Genomic DNA, 26,159 nt, shown 5'->3' on the forward strand with positions numbered 1-26,159 from the left:
ATAATAATGCAGCCTATCATAGGAGTGCTACTGAGGCTTTTGCATTTTTTCCCCAACAATAAAACTCTCCCATTTGTGTTGTGTGCAGGTAAGCCAACAGGGTATGGATCCAGCAGTAGACGTTTACACCACAAGGGAATAGTGGATGAATGCTGCTTCCAGAGCTGTGACCTGAGGAGGCTGGAAATGTACTGCGCTCCTATCAAGCCACCCAAATCTGCACGCTCTGTACGTGCTCAGCGCCACACTGATATGCCAAAAGCACAAAGGGTAGGAGATTTTACTCAAGCCTGGTCATGTAGCAAGTAATATGTGTTTTAACTAATAAGGAAAAGAATCATGATTGTGAATCTTATTTAAAATATCCCCTAGATTTCAAATATAGGTTTCAAAGATTTAGTGGCACTTTTAGAAAGTAATGTCTGTCAAGGGAATGCCTGGTTCCTTGAATATGGAATATTTCACCTCTAAGTTATCTACAGAGTAAAACAGAAAGGAGCATAAACTCTGGCAAGTCAAGTGTAAAGTTATAATTAGCCAGGAGAAGAAAAAATTTGAAGAGTAACTAGCAAAAGACTCAAAAACTAACACCAAAAAGTACATCAGAAGCAGGAAGCCTGCCAAACCATCAGTGGGACCACTGGATGATTGAGATGCTCAAGGAGCACTCAAGGAAGATAAGGCCATTGCGGAGAAGTTAAATGAATTCTTTGTATCGGTCTTCACTGAAGAGAATGTGAGGGAGATTCCCACACCTGAGCCATTCTTTTTAGGTGACAGATCTGAAGAAAAATCTGAGATTGAGGTGTCAATTGGGGAGGTTTGAGAACAAGTTGATAAATTAAGCAGTAATAAGTCACCAGGACCAGATGGTATCCACCCAATAGTTCTGAAGGAACTCAAATATGAAATTGGAGAACTACTAATTGTGGTATAAAGAACAGGAGTACTTGTGGCACCTTAGAGACTAACAAATTTATTTGAGCATAAGCATCCGATGAAGTGGCCCATGAAAGCTTATGCTCAAATAAATTTGTTAGTCTCTAAGGTGCCACAACTACTCCTGTTCTTTTTATGGATACAGACTAACATGGCTGCTACTCTGAAACCTGTAATTATGGTATGTAACCTATCAATTAAATCAGATTCTGTACCAGATGACTGGAGGATAGCTGATGTGACACAAATTCTTTAAAAAGACTCCAGAGACAATCCTGGCAATTACAGGCCAATAAGCCTAACTTCATGGCCAGGCAAATTGGTTGAAACTATAGTAAAGAACAGAATTATCAGACACATAGATGAACACAGGTTTCTGGGGAAGATTCAACAGAGCTTTTGTAAAGGGAAATCATGACTCACCAATCTATTAGAATTCTTTGAGGGGGTCAGCAAATATGGACAAGGGTGATTCAGTGGCTATAGTGTACTTGGACTTTCAGAAAGCCTTTGACAAGATCCCTCGCCAAAGGCTCTTAAGCAAAGTAAGCAGTCATGGGATAAGAGGGAAGGACCTCTCACGGATTAGTAACTGGTTAAAAGACAGGAAACAAAGAATAGGAATAAATAGTCAGTTTTCCAAATGGAGAGAGGTAAATGGTGGTGTCCCCCCCCGAGGCTGTACTGGGACCAGTGATGTTCAACATATTCATAAAAGATCTGGAAAAAGGGATAAACAATGAGGTGGCAAAATTTGCAGATGATACAAACTTACTCAAGATAGTTAAGTCCACAGCAGACTGTGAAGAGTTACAAGGGGATCTCACAAAACTGGGTAACAAAATGGCAAATGAAATTCAATGTTGATAAATTCAAAGAAATGCACAATTGAAAACATAATCCCAACTATACATAGAAAGTGATAGGATCTAAATTAGCAGTTATCGGTCAAGAAAGAGATCTTGGAGTCATTGTGGATAGCTCTCTGGAAACATCTCCTCAAAGTGCAGCAGCTGTCAAAAAAGATAACAGAATGTTAGAAACCTTTAGGAAAGGAATAGATAATAAAACAGAAAATATCATAATGATACTATATAAATCCATGGTACGCTCAGAGCTTGAATACTTTGTGCAGTTCTGGTTGCCCCATCTCAAAAAAGATATATTAGAATTGAGAAGGGCAACAAAAATGATTAAGGGTATGGAACAGCTTCTATATGAGGAGATTAAAAAGACTGGGATTTTTCAGCTTGGAAAAGAGACCACTAAGGGGGGATATGCTAGAGAAATATAAAATTATGAATGGTGTGGAAAAAGTGAATAAGGAAGTGTTATTTACTCCTTCACATAACACGAGAACCATCATGTTTAAAGCAAACAAAAGGAAGTACTTCTCTACACAACGCACAGTCAACCTGTGGAACATGTTGTCAAGAGATGTTGTGAAAGTCAAAACTATAACAGGGTTCAAAAAAGAATTAGATAAATTCATGGAGGATAGGTCCATCAATGGTTATTAGCCAAGATGGTCAGGGAAGCAATTCCATGCTCTGGGTGTCCCTACCCTCTGATTGCCAGAAGCTGAGAGTGGACAACCGGGGATGGATCACTCCATGATGGCCTGTTCTATTTATTCCCTCTGAAGCACCTGGCATTGGCCACTGTCGGAAGACAGGATACTGGGACAGGACCCGGGGTCAGACCCAGTATGGCCATTCTTATGTTCTTACTTTCTTACGTTACCAATTCATCACTGTCCAAATGTAATCAGATGGCTACTGTGGATCTACTGAAAGTGATGTCAAGTATCAGGGGGTAGCAGTGAGGTTTTTACTCACGAAAGCTTATGCCCAAATAAATCTGTTAGTCTTTAAGGTGCCACCAGACTCCTTGTTGCTACTGAAAGTGAGTTTATAACCTCACTCCAGATCCCATTGGACAAGTATTCACATCATAAAACCATCACTACTGTTGGCAGTAAGTGCCATTTTCAATAGAGAAGCCAAACACTACATGATCATGAACTGATCTCCTCAGAACTCTCTCACTAGCTCAGAACAGAGGCACAATGAGGGGACATTAAGGAAGAAGCTTTCACTTCAACTGCCCAAGCGTGCTGTGTCTACTCTGTAAATTAATAGATGACTTTAGTCTCCAAAGCTGTAGTTCTGGCATTTTTCCCCAAAACCAAATTAATTTAATATTCACCACAGCTATTATATACAGACATAAATGATGTCCACTGATTCCTTGTTTTGGTCTTGCTCTCCATTATTATTTCACATATACATTACACTAGCACTCTGAGTCCCCATTATTATTATTTGTGTCGCAGTTGTGCCTAGAGGCTCCATCTAGGATTGGGGCCCTATTGGGCTAAGTGCTGTACATGTATGTAGTAAAAGATGTCCCTGCCCTGATGAGCTTACAATATAAATGACCCTAAGTAAGCTGCCCATGGCCACTGTCACATCTGGACACGTCTCCACCTTGGTCTCCTGTTTTGGCCTCTGAGCATCTCTCCTTTATGTGTTACTTGCCTTTTACATTGTGCAGCACATCTTCTGGGGTTAGGCCTGTCTGCCCAGGTCATTTGACTGAGTACAGTGTGCAGTGGCCTGGTGTCACAACTGTATCCTGTAGGACCCTCTCTGCAAAGTTACATGAAGGATTTTTTCTCCTTAAAGACAGAATCCAAATTGACAGCTGAATTCATAATAATACCAACAGTAGTGAGAAAAGGATTTAAATTAAATCAAATTAAATAAAAATGAATGGTCAGCTTATTGAGATTTATACTTTGCAAAAGTTAAAGCTGATAAAGCATTTTCAGTGAAAGTTACAGAAGAGCAAACTAGAATTTATATACACCTCTACCCCGATATAACACAACCCGATATAACACGAATTCGGATATAATGCGGTAAAGCAGCGCTCTGGGAGGGCAGGGCTGCATACTCCTGTGGATCAAAGCAAGTTCAATATAACACGGTTTCACCTATAACGCGGTAAGATTTTTTGGCTCCCGAAGACAACGTTATACCGAGGTAGAGGTGTAGTCCTAAAAACAAATTCAAAGGTCTGAATGTCTTTTCAGAAATGCAACATCCTGCTTTTTTGAGAGAAAGCAAGCCCTGTCCCACCTCTTCCCCAAGGCTTTTTCAACGCTTTGAAGAAATGGCTCTGTAATACTTGCTGAGAGACAACCACAGAGATGTACCTCCCACTATGAATGTATGCGGAGGAGTCTTCTCCAGGCAGAGATCAACCATAGAGCAGCAACCTATGTGGTTTCTGTATGTCCCAGCACTCATTGCCTTGGGAAAAAAAGAAGAGAAGAACTATGGCAACTCCTCTTTGTGCTCCACACCCTTATGACCTCAGGAGATGGAGAAAAAACAATCTCACCATGGTTGAAGGGAGAGAAGATTCCCAGCAGCTCCCTACTGGTTCCCCATGACACACATCCTCCTGAGGGCCACAAGAACAATCAGTCACCCTCTAGACAGCTCTCCTCTCCACACAAACAGAAGATGGGGCCGCCCTCATCACCTTGGAACACACTTCTCCTCACAAAGGGAAGAAGGATTAGCAGAAAGGTCCTCACATCCTCCTAGGGTGACCAAATGTCCCGATTTTATAGGGACAGTCCCAATTTTTGGATCTTTTTCTTATATAGGCTCCTATTACCCTCCTGTCCCGATTTTTCACACTTGCTGTCTGGTCACCCTACATCCTCCCAAAACCTAAAGTATGATCCTAAGGGAGGGAGAACTTGGAGGAGGATACTGGAAGAAGAAAAAAGTGGGTGAAGGGGAGGGATTATTGAGAGAACCAGGAGGGGGAAGAGAGCACGATGGGAGGGAAAAGGAGAGGGAGAATGAAGTCTGGGGGAAGGAAAGCCAGAAGAGAGTGGGAGATAAGCAGGGGGAAATGGGGACAGAAGAAGAGGGAGGGAAGAAGAAAGAGAGAGCACACTCTGGGGAAGAAAGAAGAGAGGATGGATTGATTAAGGGACCTGAGAGGAAGAGAGAGAATACATGGAAAGACTGAAAGAGAACAGAAGAAGGAGGTGGAGAGAGAACTCAAGGAAACCACGAGAAAGGGAATCACTTACCAGAACAACAGAAAAAGTTGGAGTTCGAAAAATGGGAGAGAAAAAAAAATCTGTGCAAGAAAGAGAAAATAAATAAGGGGAAACGGGGGGGGAAGAGAGTTGAAAAGAGGCAGTCGGAAAAACGATGACAAAATGGAGGTGAACGAAGAACAATCTGAGAGAAAAATTAACTGAAATGTTTGCTAAGCATTAAGCATGGGGAAAATCAGACTGACAAAAGAGACAGAGAAAGAGATGGAAGGAATGAAACTCAGATCTACAACCGATGAAGGGATAAAGTAGAGGGAAAGGGGGGAAATGTAAAAAGAAAGCAAAACAAAGACAAATTGAACATTTTTACAAGAATGCTTTATATAAAGTTTGATGAGACAAACTTTCCTCTGCCTGATGACAGCCACCAAAATTGGTGAGCTTCTTTCTCCCTTAATCCTCCATTCATCTATGTTAACTACTGCCATGAAATGAAAATAAGCATGAGAAATATTTTAACAGCGGATTCTCCTACAGCACATAGGCTAGAGAGTTCAAAATGCAATTAACATACTGCAGACTTTGGAAAGAAGGATGAATTAACTAACTCAGGAACTTGTAGAAATAATATGCATCTAGATGTTATAACTGAAAAGCAAGTTTTAAATGTATTTAAATAAAAAGGACAGTTATACTATATAATGGCTTTTATAGGTGGTGGAGTTAGTGTTTGAAAAACACCATTTTTATGAACCACTTAAACTAATGTAATATGTGTTTTTATTGTTCCTTGCATGGAATAGCTTTTCCAAAACTGTGGTACCTAGGGAAAATTTAATTGGAGCATGAATTCAAGCTCTTACAAATGCAAAGCCAGAATGCCAAAATAAATAGAGATGTAGGATATTTCAAAGCTCATGCAGCTTCCGGGACTTCAGTCTCTAGGGCTGTCAATGCAGGACTTTTCATGAACATAAATTCACTTTGAAATAAAAAAATTAATAAATACAAGCTCACAGACCTTCAGATTTTATATAGCATACAGATGAGACAACAGAAAACATGGCAAGCAATTGATTTTTGTAATAGGTACATTTTCAAATTTAATAAATTTCACAGCTTTTGCAGTCAACTTTGGAAGTGTCCATTGGAGAAGGCAAGGTTAATAAACTAATGAGGGTCAGGTCTTTTCCTCTAATGCATGCCATATATGAATATATTTAGCTGATTGTTAATCCAGGATCTGGCACTCTCATTTTAGTGTATCAAATTAATTATGTTAAATGGGAAAAGATTTTTGGGGGTTGTGCACAATTTCTGTATCTGCTTTAGAATACCCATTGCATAGTTCCTCACACAAGCCTGCTCCAAAGACCATTGACGCCAATGGGAGTCTTTCCAATGACTTCAGTGGGCTTTGAAGCAGGCCCTCTGGGTCAGATCCTGAAGTTCTTGCTTACGCCCTAATCTTGCAAGCATATCCTGTGTCTGTACAGAGCCCCGCTCACTTCAGTGGGCCTCTGTGTGGGCACAAAGATTCTCCTGTGCAGAATAGCTTGAAAGAATGGGACCTTAGGGCTGACAATTCTTATTCAAGCATCTCTCCCGTTGAAGTCAAAGAGGGACTTGCCTAAATAAAAACTGAATAAGGAATTTGAGGATTTGACCCCATATTTACCCACCTACATAAAGACACGGTTGAAGATTTTGTGTGTAGCTGGTGCCAACAAACTGACCAACGTAGGAGTGTACTATAAAGCAACAAGTACTGAGGTTTGGTGAGTAACGAGACTCTGAAGTCCAATAAAATATCTGAACGTCATTGAAAATCAAAGCCAGCATAAGCACTTTTTGGAAGGAGACTACTTTTCTTTCTGAGGAAGGGATCAACTTCTCTATCCCTGCATGTCTGAGCAAAGTCTAGTAATTTTGGACTATGCCTAAATGTTTCTATCTTTCTGTAACAGAGCTCCACAGAATGAAATTAAGTTACTAGAAGTAGGTCATCATCATCATAACATGACTTTAAGCCAATACAAATATAACAGTGATTATTCTTGCCTGTGAAAGCAGGTGTTCTGGAGGTCTTTAGAACCCCTATAATAGCCTGCTGATAAGGTCATTGGAAAGTCTTTTAAATATTCTCTGTGTTGTTTCAGTGACTCTGATGTGATGAGCCAATTCACATATATAAGTAAGATTGGAATAGCATATTTATTTATGATTAAGCTATATTTCAGTCATGGCTTCCTATAATTTGATGAGAGTCTTGTGAGAAGTTTGAGTTTTTCTGTTACAGTAAAAACCATTAATAAGTCAATGAGATACATTTTACACTCAATTACACCCATTCAGCCCCACAGATTTCAGTGGGAATTTGACCCAGTATGTTCATCAGATAGAAGGTAACAGGCTGAGACTTTACATACAGGTTTTGCATAAAAAGATGTACCATGAGGAACAACAGAAATCAAATTCAGAAGACTACAATAGTACAACATAAGGCAATTTGAGTTTTATAATAAAGAAATAGAATAAGTCTGAATTTGATTTCCCATTATGAGTGATTAATGCAGATTTTGAGCTTGGGGAATCTTCTGAAAATAAATATTTTCTTCTCAGAAACAGAAGTTTCACATCTGTGCTCCTTCTTCCCTGGAGGAAAAACTATGTGAGAGCCACATCTCATAGGCCTGCAGGTCCCAGAACTAAATCAATAATAATTTTCACTTCTACAATGCTTTTCTCCCAGAGCTCTCAAAGCACTTCACAGCTATAGTGTCAACAAATTTAAGCCTCACAATACCTCAATGATATAGGGAGTTCCTGTTATGGAGACACTTCTACAGTTAGAAGTGAGTTCTAAAATGGACTTAAAATAGAGCATCATTTTTTGTTTTGCTCTAAAACTTGATGGCCAATGAGAGTGAAATTTCACAGGTGGTTTGTTTTTATTCCCTTTGCATTTTCCCTGTAGTTTTTATTTGGTTTCTTTTCATAAGTTTCAAACAGGAAGACTTTGAATTTGGGTTTTGGCTCAAAAAAATTTTTATTTATTTTTTGGTAGTCCTACTTTTCATCAATGATGGGTATCTCTTTAAAAAAATATATTGGCACAACTACGGCACACTACAGACCACACATTGCAACTGTAACTCCGCCCTCCTCAGTATGCCAACCTCTCATCACCCCCTTTAACTGCTCTTCTGTGCACAACCCTTTACCAAATGATCCTCTCCCAGTGCGGCCAACTACTACGCCAAACATGCACAATTGCTATCATTGGGGTGAAATAATCGGATAAAGTGATATGTGGAGAAGGGCAAGCTGGTGGGGCTGCAGGCCAAACAACAAACTCCATATTGAGCAAGTGCAGTCTTACATGCCATCCTTCCAGCAGGATTTCTGGATATTGGTGGTTAGGGGAGGTTGCAAACTCCGACACACAGCTCCTATTGGTCCTCAATGTTGAAACCTTGGGAAGTAACCTGTTCGCAGGCAGCCACCTGAAAGGATGCCAAAGGAATCCCTATACTCACTAGCTAACCAGGGTGTTAGATTCAGAGCCTCAAGAGTATTTAGGCACCTAACTCCCATTCATTTCAGTGGGAGTTAGGCTCAGAAATACCTTTAAGGATCTGGACCTTAGTGCCCTACTTAACAAGAAAGATAAGGCTGTCCCTTGTCCAAAGATACTATTTTTGAGGGTCCCAGCATACAAGGGCAGCCAACTGCAGGTTGTTTTTCCTCTGGGCAGAAAGGACTATTTGTGGACAGGAAATGCTTTTTATTTTATCATGAAAATTGGTTTTCTCCAATACAAAACCACAATTGTTTCTAGCAACATATCAACATTTTTTACTTCCAAAATCAACTGGCAAAATTCACAAGCTTTGCAGAAGGTGAGAACACTGTTGCACTTCTAATTTAAAAATGCCCTAATTCCAGCATGGAATTTTCAGTCCAGTCAGCACCAAGAGTTTAAATAGCTGAAAAAGCCAATAGCTTGTTCTAGAGTCACAGCCTGAGATAACCATTGTGGCTAGACTGAAGTATTTTGACTAGTCAGAAACTAGTCAAATCTGGGCTGAAAATTAGGTAACCATTTATACTGTCTCATGCTGAAAAGTATTCTTCCATTGAAAGTGATCTGTGAAAGAAAATTATCAGACTTCTGTGACATTCCTCAGGATACAATCTAGACCATGGAACAGCTCTGTCCCTTTAATTGTCTGGCCTGGGGTGTCTTTTACACTGCTTTGCAGTCAGAACATCCACTACTGGCACGCTCACACAGCTTCCAGCATGCAAATTCACTCCCAGATAAATACATGAGCTCTCTGACCAGTCACTCATGAATTAAACTGCAGGGCAACACCTGCAAATTCTTAGTCCCAGCCTTGTTCCCCCAGAAATGAGCATCTTGTACTATTCAGCACACCACCGAACAATGCAAGCCCATAGAAAGTTTGTCATTTCATCAAAAGAAAATGATATGTGCACCAGCCTTGTTATCCCAAATGGAGCTTTCCACACACTCTAATCCAAACACACTGGTTAAGATAAAACAATAAGAAAAAATCTCTCTCTCTCGGTGTAGTTAATAAAGGTAAGTGTTTACAAGCATTGATGCATAAAAGTCAGGATTGGTTACAAAAGAAAATCAAAGAGTAATACACAAGCTAATACCTAACTTAACAAACTAAATGTCCTTAAAAGCAAAGGTTTTGTCTCATCATACGCTGCTGTAAATTTCACAGGCTAGGTCTCCTTCCAGCCTGGGACCACTGGCACCTTAGCTCAGTTCTTTGAGGATAGATGATGTCATGAACAGAGAGATGAGAGGAGGAAAGGTGTAGTCAGATGTTTTCCTCCCACTTTATAACTTAATTGCTAGTGCTAGAAACATCCTTGCTGAGTCATGGTGACACACAGTCCATTGCAGATGTGAGGTTTGAATCATCCATGAAATGTAAATTTCTTGTTTACATCTCTCCTCCTGCCCCACTGGAGGATGGTCATTTAAATAGGTGATGGCCCCCTAACACCTGTCTGGGGTGCTAGTGTGTCTTTGTCTCTGAAAAACTGGTTTGAGCCTGCCTTTCTAACTCTGGAACATGTTACAGCAACATTATGCTGTAGAAATTTATAACGTTACATACAATATTGCTACATATATTTTACCAGGACAATAATGTTCAGCAGATTATAATTTTTAAATTATATCTCAATAAGGCATACATTATACAAAATGTATCATAGTCTTGTAAAAGTGGTGACCATAAGAGTATAGATCATCACACCTTCCCATAAAATAAATAATAACTTACCTTTACCATTTACAAGCTGTCCCCATTCTCCTGTAGGGTGCTCCGATCACTTTGATCTCAGCACAGAGGAAGCTGGCCTGAGCCTGAAAGAGAAATGCAATAAAAAATGTGAAATGGTTTTAGGTGATGTAGTTGCCCTTTTTTAATGTGACTTGTGAAGATATTGGTGAAGTTACTGGAATTTAATACTTTGCCTTTTGTAGGTCACTCTAATATTATTACAAAACAAGAGCCTGGTCATGACCCACAGGTCTCCAACCTGGGCCCACAAGGTTCATGGGAGCATCCACACTCCATCCCTCCACCTAGCAGCCTGCTGGCAATAGCTTACCTGAGACCAACGAAGCCAGCTCCAGTGTAAGGCTCCATCCATGAGGTCCAACTGACAGAGTCCCAGAGCACCTGATTGGCTTGCTGGCCCTATTTAAGCCAGTAGCAGGAACAGGAAGCTGTATGAACAACTGGCCTCCATCCTGCTCTGGACTGTGTGCCTTGTGCTTCCTGCTACCTACTGCCTGCTTTTTCTTCCCTTGGTCTCCTGGCATTCCAACCTGGCTTGATTCCGGACATCTGACTTGCGGTTCCTGACCTCCAGGCCCCAATATCCTGACTTGGCCTGACTGGTTCCCAACTCATGGTTCTGATCTTCCAGTGTCCCAACCCAGTTGACTCTTGGCTTCTGTCCTGTGTCTGCAGACTCTGGCTCTGACTACTAGGTCTGGCTGCCATGACCCAGCCATGACAATCCCAATCCTGCAAACATTTCACTTTAAACATAGAATTCAATGGGACTATTTCAATGTGTAAAATTAAGCATGTGTGTAAGTGTGTGCAGGGTCACGGCCAACCAAAAAATCCTCACCAACTCCAGCTTTTCATTGAACAAGCTAATCCAGTGGTGGGCAACCTGCCATGGCCTGTCAGGGTAATCCACTGGCGGGCTGCGGGAGAGTTTGTTTACATTGACCATCCACAGGCACGGCCGCCCGCAGCAACCAGTGGCCGTGGTTCGCTGTTCCCGGCCAATGGGAGCTGCGGAAAGCAGCATGGGCTAATCTGTAAAATCAGTGCTGTAAAATGTCCCATGTCAAAAGCCATTTTCCAACCTCTCTCAAGCAAGTTAGGTGTTAGCATATGTCAAAAAAAACTAATGAGTTTACTTTCAGTAACACTCAAACCCACATTTTTTTTCTATGACTTTTATGTGGTGGTGATCAACTAAATATTTATTCTAAATAAAGCATATATAATACTGCAAACATAAAATCACACATTTACAGCTATCTTATCTTGAAATAATCAATGCAGAATAATAATAGCCACCAGTAATTTTCCTCTATTCTACCTTATTTGGTTGCATGTAAATTAGCAAGAATAATTATCAGTACTACATATATTTTTACCAGTACCAGACAGCAGTAATTTTTCCCCTTGCTATAACAGATTAGGTTCCACAGACAACTGCATTGATTCCTTAGATGACAGTTAAATTGTTAAACAGTGTATGTTTTATTGCCAAGTTTTCCAAGCTCCACGAAAAAATTCCAACATTGGGAGTGAATTACAAAAATGCCAGTGGAGCTCCACCAGATTTACACCAATGTAACTGTGAGCAGAATTTGATCCAACTGGCTGCAACTGCAATGTAAAATACACATAGGGCAATTTGATGACATGCTATTGCTCAATAAATTATTTCAAGATATAAATCGTGAGCTCCCAAGCATCTTTGGGCAAAGCATACTGCAGTTGCATAAGAAAAGTTATATGCTCCAATATACATTGGAATTCACTAAATTACACAGAATCTATTTTTTAAACAGTTGTATTTAAAGCAGATGTAATTATAGTAAAAATCATATGGACTTAATGGTGTCCTCTTCTGATAGGTCGTGGATTTGATGGGTGTTTCAGTATCAGCCCATTTCTAGTCTATGCAGCTTTTAAACTAACATTTTTAATCCATTTTTTAAAAATCAGTTTTACTCTATGTTTTTAAGACACTAGTTTTAAGTGAATTTTTAGTCTTTGAATACACATCATATTTTTGCAGCACATACAGTCTATTTAATATTTCAAATCTAAAGTTTTATTATGTTGTATTCTGGGAAGACTGAGCAAATATTTTCAAAACATACTTTATATGTTTAGGATTTGCAGTGATTACATGGGTAAAATCCTGGCCCCATTGCAGTAAATAAGAATTCTGCCATTGCATCTGTGGGGCCATGATTTCACCAAATATATACAAATCCATTAAGGATGAATTTCACGCCCTGTGCAGAGGGTCAGCACACAACTTATATCCTACTTAACTCCTCAAAATTAAACTTAAAGTTGATGAACAGCCCTCGTGCTGGCATTCTAGCTCCAGAAGTGAATTTCAACCGAAGTCTTCGAACATCCACTGAGTTTAAGGGCAGTCCCACATATGGTCACAGTGTATTGTTAATATGAGGCAGACCTCTGATTCAATCTGTATTGTCCAATGGAGTTTTAGGTACTGATATCCCTAAACACTGCGTATGTATTGTGACATAGCTGTCTAATTTTAATTGTACCTAAATTTATTTGGCTTTCATTATTTTGCTCAACTATGCTTATCCAAAGTCGCTAAAAGTGCTTGTTCCTTTGTATGTTATTGGAATACTCTGCTGGAAGGTATTACCTAGATTTCTTAGTAATACAATAGGACAGCTAACTGAAGTCTGTTAAAAAAAATTGTTTATTTATCTAGCCAGAATCATTAAACAATAGACGTCATCTAAAATTGAAAGTCCTTGTGTGATGAAAAGTCTTTATACTTAAAGCCCAGCTAAGGTGAATGTAGTTATCCATGTAAAGAAGCAAACAAATTACTACAGAGGACATAACCTAATCATATGCTAATATGCCTAATACCAAGAAAAGAAAACACCACTATATTTTTACAATTAGCAAAGAGATGTTTTAAATCCAATGTACACTGTACTTTGTAACACCTTTATACCAAAGTCTGAATTACACCAATTACAAAACTGGTTTTCAGGTAGAAATCTGATTTTCATGTTTAAAATATCTAAGATTGTAGTATAAAACTGTGGGAGCAGCTCTCCATTATTTAGGCCATGAGGTAACATTGTTGCTTTCCTCAGCTTTCCTATGGAATTTAATTTTATAAATCTAGATATGGTGGGCTGTACATCCCGTGTTAAGAGCGTACATTTTTATTTTTCTGATTTTTTTCTCTTCTGCCAATAAAAACTTAGTCAATTTATCCCTAAATTGAGTTTTGGGTTTTGACAGTTATTTGGAAAAAGTACAGACCAGCACTCTCAAAGGAAATTAATTTCAGTCCAGGCAAAGAGGTAGAGAGATTACCACAACAGTCTGTATGTAAATCAAGGATGTAGGGAAGACTATGGCTTTTCCTACATAGCAGTGCTGTGGTTACCACAGTGGGCACTAAAAGGCCTGTTGATTTAAGCTCAAAAGGCACCATCACTCTTGTACATGTAAGGGTTAGGCAGGCCATTGGTCTGGTTTTTAATATGGACAGTCCTGTTTTTAAATGGTTTGTCCCCTGTCCAGTACTGATACAAAACCGGATGCAGTTTTGTCTGGTATCACAGATTGGGGGAGGGAGGGAACGCTATTTTGAAGAGCGCACTGTTCTGCCCCAGCCAGCATGCGAGGTCACACTGGTGGGAGAGGAGTACTCTCCATAAGGGTGTTCTCTGTGTGGCATGACCTTGCACGCGCCATGCATTCAAGGCCACACTGGCAGGGGGAGGGCCCACGCTGTTCCTGGAATGTCCAGTATTCTGAGAATGCATGATTGGCCACTCTTGTAAGGGTGTCACAGTCAACCTTAAGGGCAAGAAAAGAAAGTCCTGTTTTAGACCCCACATACTGTACTGTGCAAATTCTGGAATTAATGGGCCAACCTTATCTCTCTAAAAGACATCAGGGCTAGAGGGGAGGACAAGGACTCACTACCAGACCATCCCCTCACCCTCTAGCAAAAGGGCCAGAGAAGTGGACAACTCGTGGTCTAATTTCCCCTTTCGTTTATTTTAGGGCCTTGTTCTTGCTTAGCCCCCATGTAGTAACATCCAGGTACAAGTAGCATAGCTGATCTTTAAAAAATTCAGATATTTGGTCATCTCAGAAAGAGTGTATCTATACTTTTGGCCCCAAATAGACTTTTCGACCAAAAAAAATGTGGGAGTTAATATTTTTACATTAAGAAAACATCATTAGCAGAGGAAAAGTGGAGACTGATTTAGTTCTCTTATTTCTGAAAGATTGGCAGCATCTCTGGTGATTGGCACATTAACGAGTCATATATATACATTCATAGGCCAAAATATGCACAATGACATGAATCCTACCTCCTCTTGCATTCATGCCACACCACTGAAGTCAATGGGAAGCAGTAGGTGTAACAGAGAGCAGAATTTGGGCTGTTTTCTTTAAGACTTTTCAGTCTAGTTATTTTGTCACTGACCACATTGCCCACAAAGCTAAAAAGCTTTTTCAAAATAGACTCTAGAGGGTTCGTAACTAAGATATAGTGGCTGTAAACTACAAACATTGGACTTTTTATTATTATTACCAGTAAAGCAGAGAGGTCTTTTTATGCCAATGTTAGGTTTGAATGTCCATCCTGAAAGCTTAAGAAAACCACTGCATGCTTCCTAATCCTCTTTGCCAGGTTCAGTTAAATGACCCTTCAGATCATGGAGATCGTCATTATCCGAGGATTGGCTGGTCTTTCTGTGCAAGAAGTCAGTGCTGAAGAAGACAAGGTCAAATTCTGTTCTCATGCCTCCGTAGCCTGATTGTCTTCAGTAGAGTTGTAGAGATGTAAGGGGAGGATTGGCTCCAATGTGCTGGTTCTGTGCAGGTATAGCAGGCATTTGGCATTTTGCCATTGAAAGCATGGCTACTTTGCTTTGTCAGTTAAAAATTGCCTGTAGTCCTTATCTCTGTCTGTTATGGCAACCAAGGAGATGTCTATCCCAGAACCCAGCATCTGAACAAGATCATAGCTAGTGCTTTATGTATTTAATAATTACTACCAGATTCTCAAATCGTTGAAAAAGAAAAAAGCCATTTTAAAAATATATATATTTCCGGATTTTAATGTCAGCATAAGTGATCAAGTGCCTCATTCAAAGCCTATTAAAATCATTGGAAAGGCTCCTGTTGATTTTCAAAGCACTTTGGATCAGGACTATAGTAGGGTCTTTATTTTTCTTCACTTTGTTCATTTTTGGATGATTTGGGGATAATTTGTTGTATTATTTGTTCAGTTTAAGAATTTCATTCTTATGTGTCAAAGAGTTCCAAGATCCATAAAAAAATGATAAAACATGGCACTCTGGGCTGGATGATCAGTCCCAGTTTATTTGATATACTGTTGTATTTAATGATTACAGATTTCTCATCAAGAATACGGTGAATTAGATTCCATCTGTTTTTTATCTATTCAGCAAGACATGGAAATGCAAGGGGGCTTTTTAGCTGAATTTGGGACAGAGCATCCTAGGCTTTTGGAGATCAATTAAAGTGGGGGCATACATTGTATAACTCTGCATAGTGTGATTGGGATAAGACATTCACTGTTGAGAAAACCCTGCATGATCGAACTAAAACCAACATGTGTGAACCAGCAGATGTGAGCTAGACCAAGCTCCCCGCATACTTTTATTCTATTGCTGTCATTGTCTGCATGAAGAGGTCACATGTGAGACCTTGGGAGATGATCCAAACACTAACCAGACATTCCAGTTAGTTTTGAATGGTCTCAGCCATTCATGTTAGTAGGAAATGTGCTACTTGGGGCAGAGCCATTTTTTTAGCGTGCACTACTGCTGTTGCCACCGCCAATGCCTCCTCTGTCTAACAGCAACGATGAAGATACTGAGTCCGTGACCAGAACAGCAGAGAAGCAACTCCACCTTTTCTCAGATTCAAACCTAATTCTGGGTGCTATGACAGGATAATAAGCAATGTCTCATTTGGCCATATATCATTACGGAAACATGATTTTACCCTGGCCCATCAGAATCTATATTTTGCTTTGATGACTAAGCTATCATAAATTCAAAGTACAACAATAGTGGAGAAGATATATCTGCTCATTAGGGAACTGCATGGTTCATTATTAGCCTAATAGTTTTTGGAAGCCATTTCCTCTACAATGTAATATGGCTGTAGATCAAGAACAGTCATTTGTGCTACTTTCCAGTTTACAGATAATATGCTTGGATAATTTTTGGAATACTTGACTTAAGGAAAAAAATATTGTGTAAAATAATTTGTCCTTTCCCCATCTCTTAGTAAATTCTTCTTAGAGGCGGTACACATCTTGGAGCAACAATGATCACGCTGGTATTTTAAGCCATTGTCATAGCAGAAATTGTAAGGCTGAAGATGCAAATAATTTATCCTTTCCCAGTTTGTTGTAGTCATCAAGGTGGATTAGAGTAGGATCCTTGGTATATTTAAGATATGGGACCAGCAGCATAAAGTGGCCTGGGGCAGCAATGAATCAGTGAAAACTAAAGGGTTCATCTGGGGTGAGTGTATGTGAGATGAAGTCATTTGGGAAAAATTAGAGACAGATAGGGAAAGTTATTTTACCAAGCCTGGGAGAGGCAAATCAAGTATAGCACATTGGGCCAGCTTTCCTTTATTATATTCACTGTTTTGCATTATATTCTGCTTTTATTATATTCAGCAGTAATGCAAGGAACCTACAGGCCTGTATCCTGACAAACATTAGCTTCTGCAAGTTAGCATAAGGCCTGAGGCCTTTGAACTTTGAACAGATATACGGCCCAACGGAAAACCTCAAGTAGTGGGGAGCTGAAAATAGAATGTTTAAGGAGAATTTCTGACTACAGAAACATGAGTCCAATCAAAAGAATGTCATAGCAATGAATTGAGGTACATGAGCTACATCAGCAGATACCTAACCACAAGAGGGCCATGGTGACGAATTGATGTTTATGATAATAAGTTGAGATCATTGATATATCACCCTATAGGAGAAGAAAACTCCATCATTAGTAAACTGAGGATATACAAATAAGAAAAAGGGAGGAAATCCCTCCTGAATATGCATCAGAGTGGCATCAGCACAACATATTATAAAAGTGGCATCCCAGCCTACAGACAGTAGGAGAAAGAGATGTAATCTTTGGGAGTTGCCAGAATAATGGTCACTGGTGATGAGGAGGAAGGTGATGGTGATGAGAAAGATGATGGCTAGCATTTCAGGTTGTTCTACAAGGGATGGTGTGAGTATATGGATGTGCAGATGTACATTCTGTAGTATTGCTATCTACCTTACTGAGTTGGGATGTTTGTTACTGTGCTAAATGGATTAATAAACTATTTGTAAATACAGAAGAATTCCTATAGCGTGCGCGTTGCAGCTGTGTACATTGGGTTTCCCAACTACATAATAATGTGAATAATACTGGGCCCGATCTTGGGACAAGAACCTATCAACCCTCAGTGTTAACTGGTCATTCTTAAAAAGAACAGGGGTAATTGTGGCACCTTAGACACTAACAAATTTATTAGAGCATAAGCTTTCGTGGACTACAGCCCACTTCTTCGAAGAAGAATCTATGATTCATAGATATGCTCTAATAAATTTGTTAGTCTCTAAGGTGCCACAAGTACTCCTGTTCTTTTTGCGGATACAGACTAACACGGCTGCTACTCTGAAACCTGGTCATTCTTAAGTAATCAATATAATCAATCCATAATCTATAGATCGGGCTACACAAGGAAGCTGCAAATGTGACCTGAAGTTATAGTGGATCCAGATCATATTTAAATTTATCCACCCAAGGTATATGAGGCAACTATTTATTAGTGATATTAAGAAGTAATATCTGATAAAGGGGAATCGGTATTTCATTGAGCTAATCATTGGAGTATCCCTTGATTGCTAACTTTTATCTGGTAAGACTGTTGAAAGGTACAGGAGTATTGGAGCAGGATTACAAATCAAATCAGATAAATAATTGGATGTACTTTTCTTTCTGCTGATGCCAGGAGCACTGGGAGTTCTGGGTGCAAGGGGACTGCAGGACCCAGTGCTGTATGTTTTGGTGTTAGAACTCTAATAATACCAGCACTTAGGATATCTGCGTCTTCATATCTGTATTGGTGGACAGAAAACATGTTTGGAAATCATCAACCTTTGAGTATGCACTACTGCCCAGGCTCTAGGGATTTACATCTTCCAATTGTTTTAGAAACATTCATTAATCGCCACAAACCTCTATAAGGTAGATATTGCATGATTGACTTGCCCAAGGCCGCAGACAGTATCACTGTCAGAACCAGTGATATGAATGAAGGAGTTCATGATTCCTAATCCTAATTCCACCCACCCAAGTTATTCATATAACCATATCTCAGATTAAAAAACTAATTAAAATATATTTTTAAACTTTCAGGAAGTGCATTTGAAGAATACAAGTAGAGGGAACACAGGAAACAGGAACTACAGAATGTAAGAAAATGCCATCCACAAGAACGAAGAATGAATGTGCCATCTGCAGGACACTTCACTGTAAATAAATTATTTGTAAAACATTGGAAGACTTAAAAACTATAGTTTATAAGCTTGATGAAATCTCAACCAATGGGCATTCTCCCAATAAACAATGCAAGTAAACATTCCAACATCAAGTCTTTAGAGAGCAGAATGTTATAAGCCAACCCAGTGCTAAAAATGTTCTGAGGTTGGTACAATGCTGCTTGATTATTAACCTGTTATAAATGTCCTGCACAAAAACTCTTAAAATCCTGTGCCCCTCAAAAGCCTGCAAATTTATGGGCCTTTGATGGATCCAATTGCACTAAATTAACCTATGAACCCTGGCCGCTGGAGTCATTCATCAGCCTTGGCTTAGAGTTGGGGTTTTGTTTTGTTTGGTTTTTTTTTTTTTTTTTTTTTTTTTGCACTTCTATACAAGAACAGGCTGTTTGTTTTACAGTGTCTGATAACTTTGTTTGTCTACCCCTTTCATATTTGCACAGTCTGATATTCCCAGTAGCAGCAGCAGTAAAGTAACACAACTTTTAGACATCCATTTATTCCATCTGTGGTATTTTGACAGCATATGGGTTAAACACATTTAAGACAAAGCTTTATTTTTCCACATCTTGCTAAGATGCAAATAGTTGCAACTTGTGAGGCAAATGATTGTTAGAAGCAGTTAAAGCATATGTAGGCTATTAGACCATCAATGATTGTTTCAGGTAACAAATTGTTTTGCAACAGTATAAATAACTTTTTTTTCTTCCATATAATGCAGTATGTAAAATTTAGCATATCAATAATACACATATATCAAACAGTATGTAAAATTCTCTTTTATAGTACAATGGTGCTATTTTATAATCTGTTATATGAAAGGGTCCGGCCAAAACCGTAAAAGGTAAAAAGCAAAATAGAAAACTAAGCCAAAGATGAAATAAAAGAAAGTAGGTTAAAAAAACACACAAGTATATTTTTTTAAAAGACTCAGCGCTTTAGATTCTTATTTCAAAATTGTTTCTCACCTTCAAAAGAAAATAAAGATGTGAAGTTCCAGTAGTTTCCTTTTTGAGATTTGGATTCTAGTATTTATAGTAACACATGAATACAGTTACAGTAACTCTGAACACAGACATATACACATAGGTTCACTGAAGTAAATAGAAAAACGTCAACAGTCTTCAGTGCATAGGATCAGGCCCTAAATCCTTAAGAAACATTAGTATTCTGCTCTTATAACAGGGGGTTAATCATACTCTTTTATTTCTTCCCACATCTCTACGTGACTAAACCGAGTGTTAATTATACTGCAGCATCCCTCTGTAAATCAGAAAAGCTCTTTAGGCAGAGCAGTTCTTTAGACTGTAACTTTGTACCTTTTATACACTCAGATACCTTGGTGATAGAGGAATAAGATTATGTGTTTCTAATCGGTGCATTTCACAGAACCTTGATATGTGACGCTCTGATTCAAGGTTAAAACAGCTCTGTAATAAAGGGTGATATGGAACCAACACTGTTGCAGAGGAAGCACCAGAATAACCTACTATGGGGAGGAGCACACACAACGCTACACCCCTTCAGGGTGTGCAACATAGTTCTACTCTGCATCTGGACAGCTCGGCACTCTCCATCCCATAGTAAATTTTAAAGTGTTAAATTTAAATGACTAAATTTCAGGAAATACCCTAACCTTCTAAAATTTGATACAAAATAAGACTTTCAATTACTACATAGAATTTCACTGAAGTTTAAAAGAAAAGAGAGAGTTAAACCTGACTGTTGACTAACAAGCAGTGCAAAAAGGGCTCAATCTTTCACATACTGAAGTCAATATGGTTTTTGCTATTTACTTCAATGGCAGCAAGATTTGAGCCCACATTCAATCGTAATTAGCACTAACTAACCATTTTGAAAGGATAGCAGAAATAAATGCTCTGCACAGCTGTAAAATTGCACATATAGAGTGAAATTCACACCTGTGAGGAGGGTCTGAACAAGGCTTATTATTATTATTTGCATTATGGCATAAATAGGAACCACCATCAGAGAACACAGTTATATCGTAAGGCACTAGCTCACAAATGTAATAAAAAAGACAGTCGCTGCCCAAAAGAACATGCAGCCTAGATGTGTCTGTAAGGCTTGTGGTCCATAGGCCTTGTATGGGCCTTAGGCAGGAGTGAATTTCATCCATAAGCAGTAGCCATTGTCAGATTGCCCCTTCTGTTGATGGTTGGTATGTATGAATGAATGCATGAAGCCTCTGCTATGCCAATACAATGGCTCAATGACCCTCAGTTTCAACAAGCAAGTGCATTACAACTCAAGTTCAGAAAATAATATGTAGCAATTTGCTTTACCTTTTACCGATTTGGCCAACAATGCCGAAGTGGTGCTATTGTTTTGTTTAAGAAAGTACTTGACTAAAATATAAAAGAAAGCATATAAATATTTTTTTAAAGTATGAAAATGACAATTATATAGATAAGCTTATTGAAATAGAAATGTCTAGCCATAACTTTTCAATTTTTTAATCACAAAAAAGTCATGAAGAAATCTGCTAAATTATTGGGATTGGGCCAGGGTAAGGGCTTTCAAACACAATACAATTATCAACATTTTATTCCAAGTGGGTATTACAGATGAAGGAAAGCATTTAAAGTCATGAAACCATGAGTCTGATTCAAAGCTCACTGAAGTCAATGGAAGGTCCCATATCATTGAAATCAGTGGTGGATTCTGCTTATAGTCAGTGTGACATGATATAGTCCAGGTTCTAATTCAGGGGAATGATTAACACTCCCTATTTCTCCTGCCTAGCCCTCCATCCTCCACTATTAGCCCCAAGCAATACAATAAGGTTTTTGCTTGTACAGAAAGTAATACAAAGCAATGTCTCTGATCATGGTGGGAAATGAAGAAAAATCATTGCCAATGAAAAACAGGTTATCTTCTAATACTGAGCAATTCTGAGTTGTGAGAAAGAGTTGAAAAATATGGCTAATAGTCTGTGAATTTTTTTTTAACTTTATATGGTCACTATGGACAACTTAATGTACAAAAAATGACAGTTCATTGTTTTATTATTTTTTGAATGAGAGTTAGTAAGTTAAACCCAAATAGAGATTCTCTGAACCTATAGGCTAGAATACTTATGTTCTGATGAAGTTATAATCCGTCTATTTAAAATTATTTTAAAGTTATTTTTAGTCTTAAAAGGAATTGTGATAATTTATTAGGGACTCAACCTATATAGCTGGTTACTCTTTTAGGAACACTTCTTCAATTCAAACAAATGTTCAAGATGCCGAAGTTTCACTCAAACAGACTTTTCTATTGTTATTTTTTCAAATGGCAAATCTAGCTAAAATGCCTTTGCATCACTGTTTTGTTTTTTTAAAGGATTTTTTTCACAAATTGACAAAATATCTAAATCTGCCTTGGCAAGACTCCTCATAAATTATCCATTTTACCTGTGGAAATACCATAAAGTAAAGCAAATGGATCAAAGTTCTGTCTTGAAAGAGAAAAAAATCATAAATGCAATTTTTTGTTCATTTTAATCCTACACTACACGTTTTGCTTGTCACAGCATTGTAATATTTTACAGGACGATCATTGTCCAACACAATATCTGATATATACACATCTTTTGTTTGATTTTTACATGAAGGAGGTTATAATATCTGAAACTTGATTACATATAGTACAGTATAGATACCAGTCTGACAGATACAAAAACAAGGACCTCCCTGATGCTTACATTACATTAGGAAGTCTCATACTGGTTGCATAAAGGGTGTATATTGTGCTTTTTTTAAAAAATCTGCAGTGAAATTTGACCTACAACATATTAAATTTTTCTTCTCTTCTTCTTACAAATTTTTCTCATGAATTTCTTCCAACTTCAGGACAAGATTTTAAAATATGAGTGGCTAAAGATAGATCTAACATCCATATTTAGGCCTCTAAATAGATGGCCAGCTTTGCAAAACTTATAGACCCTATTGAAAATTCAGGAAAACCTATTTTGGTGCCTAAGTATGGATTTAAGACCCTAACTTTAGGCACCCAGTTTAGAAAATATTGGCCTAAGTGTTTTCTTTCATTTCATCCTTCATTACATACCATTTGTACAAAAATTGTTAAAGTCTCCTTCTTGACATAGGAACAAAGGGTGTTATAAAATGGGGAGAGTTTGGATCTCAGTCATTTATTGTCATCTGAATTAAGCTTTATAAATGGACTTAAAACTTCTCTAAGACTTCATACCTTCCAGTCACACAGACAAATATTCAAAAAGTGGAAAGGACTTTTTTTTTTTTTTTTACCAAATTTCTAATCTATGGCTCATACATTTCATGATAATCACTAATATGATACTTTTGCTGCTACCAACTCTTTCCCGGAAGCATACACAAAACATACTTGTAAAAATCTGCATCTATGTAAAACCTCTACATAGTATTTGATTGAAAGCTTTTTCTAACAAATACACAGCATCAATCCAGTTAGGAAAGAGATTCACGTGGTTTCACGCTTTGCTTTGGTTAAGAATAGTTGATAAAATACAATAAGACTCAGTGTCTTTTATTCTGATTCAATAATACAATCTCATTACCCTCCTGCCCCCCAATCAGAACAAAACAAATGCAGAATTAAAAGAATTTCTATATTGGTAACACTTTAAATTAATGTCATGCTTATATACTCTTGAATTAAAGCAAAATTGTATCCAGAAAACTATAATTAGAGCTGATTTGTTGTATCAAATTTATATTTGAAAATGGGATATTATCCTGATGAGTTTTAAATGTAAATAACTGTTCCATTACCTTTAATTTATTAAGCACACTTTGCTATTATAGGATATAATTCCACTTTGTGCAAAGGCCCAGTATAGGGGCCCACACATCACTTAAGAACTTTTTTGTGGATTTAAGTGGCACTGTAAACCTCATGCTGGCTAAGTACACGGGGTGAATTTTATCCTTAATGATTTGGTACTTTACTGTAATAAATTAATCCTTCAGATTAACATAGATATAAGTATTCCACATGAATTATGTTTTAATTGAGCATTATTTCCACTAAGTGAGGAGCTTGCATAAAATAGAAATATGCAAGCTACCTAATATCGCTCAGTGAATGAAAACAATGTATACTTTGATTTATGAAGAACTTGTACAATTGAAATATATAGGAGTGCAGCAAACGATCCAATAATGATTGTGATGCATTTATAATAAATCACAATGGTTATCTGATTTAACTCGATGTAATCAAACGAGTTATAAAGTGGCCTGTTGGTATATATCAGCATTCTGAATGTGCTTTCACTGACACAGGATTCATTGGCTGTCAAATAGACTATGTTGCTTTCATCATAATGTGGTGTTTCTGTTTTACATAGACCTAGTAGTCTTTGGGGTTGTGCATTAAACACACTGTTAGCATAAAGCCTCATGATTTTACGAAACAAAGTTAAATTATGAAAGCAGCATCACTAGCCATCTTGCTATTGCTATTCAAATCATATGCACTCTTTCTGTCTCTCTAGCTGTCTGTAAGACCACCCAGAAGTGCTAAATTCTGAGATTAATAGCACTTAGTTCTAAGGAGGTCATTTTTTCCCACAGTGAAATATTAACTGACCTGTCTTTATTCATTGTTAGACTTTAATTGATATCCTGAATAAGCCTGGGTTTACATGATGCAGGCATGAATGTGGACACTTGAATTTCTGATTATCACTACTGAATAATGCTAGTTTTAACAGTGCAAATCATTATAACCCAACAGTGACGAGTGTTATATGTTCACTTTCAACCCAGTAAACTTCCTACTAAACCTCTAACTGGATTCATTCTTTTTTATTATCCTGTGCTTACACACAATGTGATGTCACTACTTGATGACAAGTAATATTTCATACTGTGTATGTAACATCATTGTGTTGCAGAACCCCCCAAATACCTCAACAATGTCATTTGTTGCACTATTCTCCCCATTTAGCACTGATAGGCTTTCTAGTAACAAACATCAAGGCCAAGAAAAGGAGCTTTTAATATGTACAAATATAAAAGCTAATCAAGGATTCTTGCTAGTTTGCAGTTCATGTAATGCCATTTTAGCCATTTTCTTCCCCTCTCTCTACAAACTGTCTAAATCAGTAAACATTGTTCCATAAATGATAGTGTATCCATGCTTCTAAAGGCTTTTATATGCATTCTGGTAGGTCCAAAGGTTGAAAGAGCTAACTGACTGATTTTCACTTTTATCTACTTTGATTTCAGTAAAGGGCTCTGTCATTCTGTATACATAAAGTCTAATGCACCCTTTGGTTTGTAGAATGTACTGAAATATTTGCAACCCTCTTGGTATCAGGTCCAAAATGTGAAGCATTACTGTAAGAGGGTATCTTTCTAATGTATTTGTATGTATAGTTTACACCTCTGTGAGGTCTAATAAAGGATAATGGTTAATAACAACTGTGTATTGAACATCCTTCCTCTCTCTCTCACCCAGACATGTACACAAACACAAATATATACACACACACACACACACACACACTCTATAATGGTATATGATTTTTCTGGAAAGAAAACTAGTTTAGACTCTGGTCTAAACTACACATTCCATAAATGCACATTCCAGTTGGTTAGAATATGTCAAAACAGGGACATCCACCAACACTGTAGAAGATTAGGTTTTAGTGCTGAGATATGGTTTGATTTAGGGAGATGATCTTGATGGTTACTGGCAGATGGCCTTGCTACCTGTAGGTGACTTATTTCACAGTCATCCTGAAGTTTGTGGGTACTTACCCATGCTGTCCCTAATGTAATATCATTCCTTTGCACCAACTTCCATTTCTATACAAATTTTCATAGAACAAAAACAATTTTAAACACTACCATGTTAACATAATACTTAGGAAATGTATGAAAATTGTTGTTTAAAAAAATGTTGATCCAGGGATAATAAACACACACTCATCCTTTAACTCTGAGCACATTATGCAGATGCCAGAGACACGATCAGTTGTGTGGGTTTTGTGATCTGAACCACAATTTGTTCATACTTTGAACTGAGAAACCAAGATTACTACATGTGTAAAGTTAAAATGCATTAAATATTTTGCAATATGTTTCAGATCTTATATGAACAATTGTCAATATATGTATTGTATGTCAAGCCATGTTAACACAGTAAAAAAAAACCATAGATAAAAGATTTATAAAAC

The 26,159-nt window shown here is 38.0% G+C and overlaps 1 protein-coding gene across 4 annotated transcripts in view; it reads left to right on the forward strand.

Moving 5' to 3' along the window:
• The window catches only part of IGF1 (insulin like growth factor 1), an 84,572-nt gene extending 59,171 nt beyond the window's left edge, over nucleotides 1–25,401 (forward strand). For 2 of the 4 annotated variants that reach the window (XM_054033258.1, XM_054033269.1), the window contains exons 3-4: nucleotides 89–270; nucleotides 15,053–15,235. In XM_054033258.1, the coding sequence (XP_053889233.1) occupies nucleotides 89–270; nucleotides 15,053–15,136 (266 nt within the window). In that variant the 3' untranslated portion in view covers nucleotides 15,137–15,235. Of the gene's footprint in view, nucleotides 1–88; nucleotides 271–4,036; nucleotides 6,063–15,052; nucleotides 15,236–18,821 lie in introns of those variants that run through there. The other 2 variants (XM_054033259.1, XM_054033263.1) reach the window with 2 other exon arrangements.
• Nucleotides 25,402–26,159: the final 758 nt, after the last annotated feature.

This window comes from Malaclemys terrapin, chromosome 1 (genome assembly GCF_027887155.1).
Source record: "Malaclemys terrapin pileata isolate rMalTer1 chromosome 1, rMalTer1.hap1, whole genome shotgun sequence".
NCBI classification, from domain to species: Eukaryota; Metazoa; Chordata; order Testudines; family Emydidae; genus Malaclemys; species Malaclemys terrapin.